The sequence below is a fragment of the Ictalurus furcatus genome, chromosome 17 (genome assembly GCF_023375685.1).
Source record: "Ictalurus furcatus strain D&B chromosome 17, Billie_1.0, whole genome shotgun sequence".
Classification (NCBI taxonomy): Eukaryota; Metazoa; Chordata; class Actinopteri; order Siluriformes; family Ictaluridae; genus Ictalurus; species Ictalurus furcatus.
The window spans coordinates 19,065,075-19,069,621 of NC_071271.1; the positions used below are offsets into that span (position 1 = coordinate 19,065,075).

The 4,547-nt window shown below is 37.0% G+C and overlaps 1 protein-coding gene across 2 annotated transcripts in view; it reads right to left on the bottom strand.

Annotated features, from left to right (window-relative positions):
* The window catches only part of olfml2bb (olfactomedin-like 2Bb), a 10,145-nt gene extending 6,815 nt beyond the window's left edge, over window positions 1-3,330 (bottom strand). Inside the window, exons 1-4 of one of the 2 annotated variants that reach the window (XM_053647736.1) lie at window positions 2,855-3,330; window positions 1,715-1,981; window positions 876-983; window positions 1-130 (exon numbers count right to left, since the gene is read on the bottom strand). The exon at window positions 1-130 is cut by the window's left edge and continues 32 nt beyond it. In XM_053647736.1, coding sequence (XP_053503711.1) covers window positions 1-130; window positions 876-983; window positions 1,715-1,981; window positions 2,855-3,034 — 685 coding nt within the window. In that variant the 5' untranslated portion in view covers window positions 3,035-3,330. The remainder of the gene's footprint in view (window positions 131-875; window positions 984-1,714; window positions 1,982-2,854) is intronic. The other variant, XM_053647735.1, reaches the window with a different exon arrangement.
* Between the last annotated feature and the right edge of the window lie 1,217 nt (window positions 3,331-4,547).

Sequence of the window (4,547 nt, forward strand, 5' to 3'; positions counted from 1 at the left end):
TCTGCAGTGAGGGCTCCAGCTCGCTCAAACGTCTTTTCTTCTCCAGGTGATGGTGGTCACGTGAGTCCTTCCCTTGCTCTTTCTCTCCTTTCACGCTCCCTTGCTCCTTTGTCACATTTCTGGAAAATGACTGGAAGGAAAAGATTTGCTCAGCAGTGGTCCAGGGTGAAAACATATTGAACTCGAATGCCCTTTATCTGATGCCAATAGAGAGGAGTCAAGGGGTAATTCTTAACATGCATTCTTCTTCAAAACCTAAAATGGGTTGCAGTCTGTTCCACACATTGTTCCCTCTTACTCCAAATGTAGTCAATCAACCAAGATGTACAGTATGTTCAGTAACTCACAATCTCTTGTTATACCACAGGACTGTTGAATTCAGATTTGGTTTGGTTTAAATTTTCTGTAACAGCAGCTCAGACAGTCATGTTTTATTGCTCACTTAGCAACTGTGAAGCCATGTACTGTATGTAAAAACCATCAGACACCTAATATGTCTAATATATTTAATATTTTTGACATATGTGTGCAAATTTCATTTTTAGCTACGTATATTATTCCCTTTACGTTGTTCTAAACTGATTCTGTTCAACAATCCATTCAGTTGGATGTGTATATTTTGCACATATATTTATAGTCTAGTTTATCTGTAAATCTGCACTTATAGCCTTATGCATACTGTTCATTGTACTCAATATACCTGTATAGTATATTTGAAAGTCTATTTGAGTTATTTCACCTGCCATTTTTATTTCTATATTTCTGTCCTACCCTTATTTTCATGCAAGCTACTCCAACTAATCAGTCAATTAAAATAAAGTGTTACTAATCTCTGGTAAAAGATCTCACAATGGAGAATATTGGAGAACATTTACCTTTTCTATGTTTTCCACACGTGCCAGGAGTTTAGTGGTGACTGAGTGCAATTTTAGCAGATCCATCCCATACAAAGCCCCCTCAAGCAAGTCCATGATGGTGGAAAGCTGTTAAAGGAACATTCTCTGGTCAAAAGAAACCCCATGATGTAGAAACAACCAGCTGGCTTTAAAGTAATGGTTTAAGAGAAAATCAGTTTGCACAATTTCCCCGTAAACCCAAATGTATCAGATCAGACAAGATATGTATGTTTGGTGTCTGAAGTTTGCTTCCTTTAGTAGTAATGGGAGTCAGTCTCACCCAAAAACAGTACTTATGTGTGATCACGGTTTAGAACACAGTGTGACTTACATGTTTATCTTTAAACACTAACAAAACTTGTATAGCTGTATAGCTGAACACTATGACGTGGTGACTGGAATCACTACTGTATATTCCTTAGTACAGATTCATATATTCCAATCCCAGGCTCCGTCCTCCACATTTTGAAGGTGCAGTTGTACCAGGTTTTACAGATAAAGTAATAATACAGCTGGTCTTTGAACCTCATTATAAATACAGATGATCTCTGCTATTCCACTATACTCTTTCTTTTAAAATAAGAATATGGGCGTGTATTTATGAAAACGTCTGGGGTGAAATAGACTTTCATTACTTATCCGTTACACTATCCAGTGCAAAACTATAGCCTGAATGCCTTAGCTCCATTTGTTTTGAGTGGAACGTGTATATTTAATTTTCAAAGAAGCAGCTGCAATGAGTGCAATGCAAAAAAGACCACACAAGCAGCCCTGAAAACTTGAGAAGGTCAAAAATACATTTTGTTCCTCCTTTTTACCTTGACATCATCTTTCCCAGCCTCTTGGAGCTTCTTAAACCTGAAGTCTCCTTCGCAGGGATTGAGGGCAGACGGAGGGGCGATGCAGGCGCACTTCTTACAATTGGGTCCTGAGGTCACTGTCTCCACTGTGTAGAAATCCTCAAGCTTTCCAGTCCCTTCTTCAATACGCCTGCAGGCGCTCCTGCTCAAAGGCCTGACCACACATTTACAGCGGCAATCCGGGCCCTCTGAGAGAGTCTTCACTTTGTCATAGTCACCTAGGAGCTGAAGGGTTAAGCCAACAGTGTTAGATTAAGAAGTCCAGAATAGATATGAGTCACTGTGAACTGGTGTGAACCTTAATATTCTCTTTATGTTGCCTTCACACTGAGTAATGTACTGAAAGTTGAAATGATATGCATGAATCTGTCATTTTATGCATCCATGGTAGTTTTTATTTTTGTAGCACCTCAACCAAAATGTGGTGGATTTGGACAGAGAAACATGGAAACTTTGTGGAAGACACGTACATTTCTTTTACTAGTTTCTTAAAGTAGTGCCTTAACAGTACATAGATTAAAGGAGAAAACTGGAACTGCTGTGTTTCCTGCCCTAACAGATCAGTTTAATGACACATTGCTTGAGCAGTGATAGAGCATGAAATTATTACTGTTGAAAAAGAAATAAAGCAATATAGTTTGATCAAACTGTTGCAGATTGCGTAAACATATCCAGTATTTTGCAGGCATTAACTGAATTTGCTTTTGCAGGACTTTGTAGTACAATATTTTGTGGTGTGGTGCATTTTTCTAACAGATCTACTTTAACATCATAAAGAGCTTGAGCTCTGGTGTGTGCCATAAAACACCAAAGTATGCAAAGTGTCTCCATGGGTAAGGCAGACCAGACAACAGGCAATTTTCTAATTTAAAGACAGCAATTTCTGCACTCAAAGGAAACAAAATGGTGTACACCCAAACCGTTTTTTGTCGTTGTTGTTGTTGTTGTTGTTGTTTGTTTGAAAATACAGATTCTTTTTAGCTTTGCTTGTGCATACCTCAATACCTTGGAGAAATCTTTCCAAACTTTTAAACCTTTACCTTATTTGATACACTGCTGCCACAGTAATCTCTATCACCTGGCCTTCAGCAGCTTTACCTGGGTTAAAACGTTCTCCTGATTGTCTACTTCTTCCTCCAACTGTGCATCTTCAAATTCTTCTGAAAAAACTTGGTTTTGTTGTGACAAGCTTTCCATCACACCAGTCCACGCCAACGGTACGAAGCAAAGTGTACCACTCCAAGCCAAAAGTAACAGCCTTAATGAAAGCATCATCATGCCGGTTATCCAAAAATGCACAAATAACCGGTAAAGGGTCCTAATGTGATCTCTTCTTAATTCACAGTCCAAAAAGCTTTGTATAAAATATCTAAATTAAAGAATAAATTAATTAAATAGTTTAATAATCCCTCCAAAGTGTGAAGAGCTTCTGTGACGTAATACACAACCTGTTTAATTAGAAGAAGAAAAAATACTGCTGTTGTGCAGGCTGTGCAGGCTGTGCAGGTTGTGCTGTAGCTTTGGATATTCTCTGATGAATGGATCCCTGAAAGGTCAGCCGGCTTGGAAGAAGGAAAGTGGGAAGGATTTGACTCCCATCACTGCAGACGGGGAGGAGTCAGAGGATTACAGACTAGAGCACATTTTTGTGCTGCACTGCACATTTTAGTGTTTCCTGCTCTAACACACATTTAACCTCTTAATGGGATTGTTATGAGCTGATCAGCTGAGCCAAGGGTGTCTTTTGTTTAACTGTAATTTACCAGCATATTTGTCAGAAGTGCCCTTTAATCACCAATAAATGAGACAGTTATCCCTAAGAGGCTCATTTTTATTTGTTGTTCCTGGCTAGATGTTAAAAAAAGATTGTAATATAACATAACACGATGAAAATGATCATAATATAATATATAACAACGTATAGCATTAACATAACATAACAGGGTTGTATTACAGTGCAGCAATGCTGCACATGAACACTTCTTGACTATATATTTTTTCACTTTATAGGCAGATTTGGGAGATATCATAGACTGTGTAACACAAACAAATCTCTATGGATATTAGCAAGACTGCATGTATACATTTTGTGCATATTTTGTAATAGCCTTCTGCATTGTAAATATTCATTGTGATATCATTTAATATCAATATTCTACCCTGTCCCATACTTTCCCAATGAAACTGAATAAAATGCTGATTTTAATGAGACTATGATTTCATCTGAACTGTGAATCATTTGAGATTTACACGAGATCATATGTGTATATTATACATTATGTATATTAAGTTCCACACTATTTCTAGGAAATAGATAAATGTACAGCTCTCACTTGCTATTATAAATAAGAATAGTGGTCAATTTCTATCTAAAACATTGTCAGTGATGTACAGTCCAACGTTTCAAGCAAATAGTACTAATCTAATAATAATAATAATAATAATAATAATAATAGCAATTATCATTGTTATTATTATTATTATTATTATTATTATTATTATTACATCTAATGCACTATTTTTAAGAGTTTAAACACATTTAGTTTAATCTATCTGCAGAATCTATATGATACACCCAAAGTCTAAATAATCCTAGTGTATTCCCTTTGCTTTTACAAGACCACATGACCTTTTAAAGCTGCCTGCCATTGGTTTAATACCTCATTCTCTCTTCCATAACTGACAATTATAGACAGGACAGACAGACTGGTTTAAACCATGTGCGCCATCTATGGTGCTATTAAACCATCCTGGCATTAGGTAGACACAGCAGCAAGTGCTGTTCCATGTT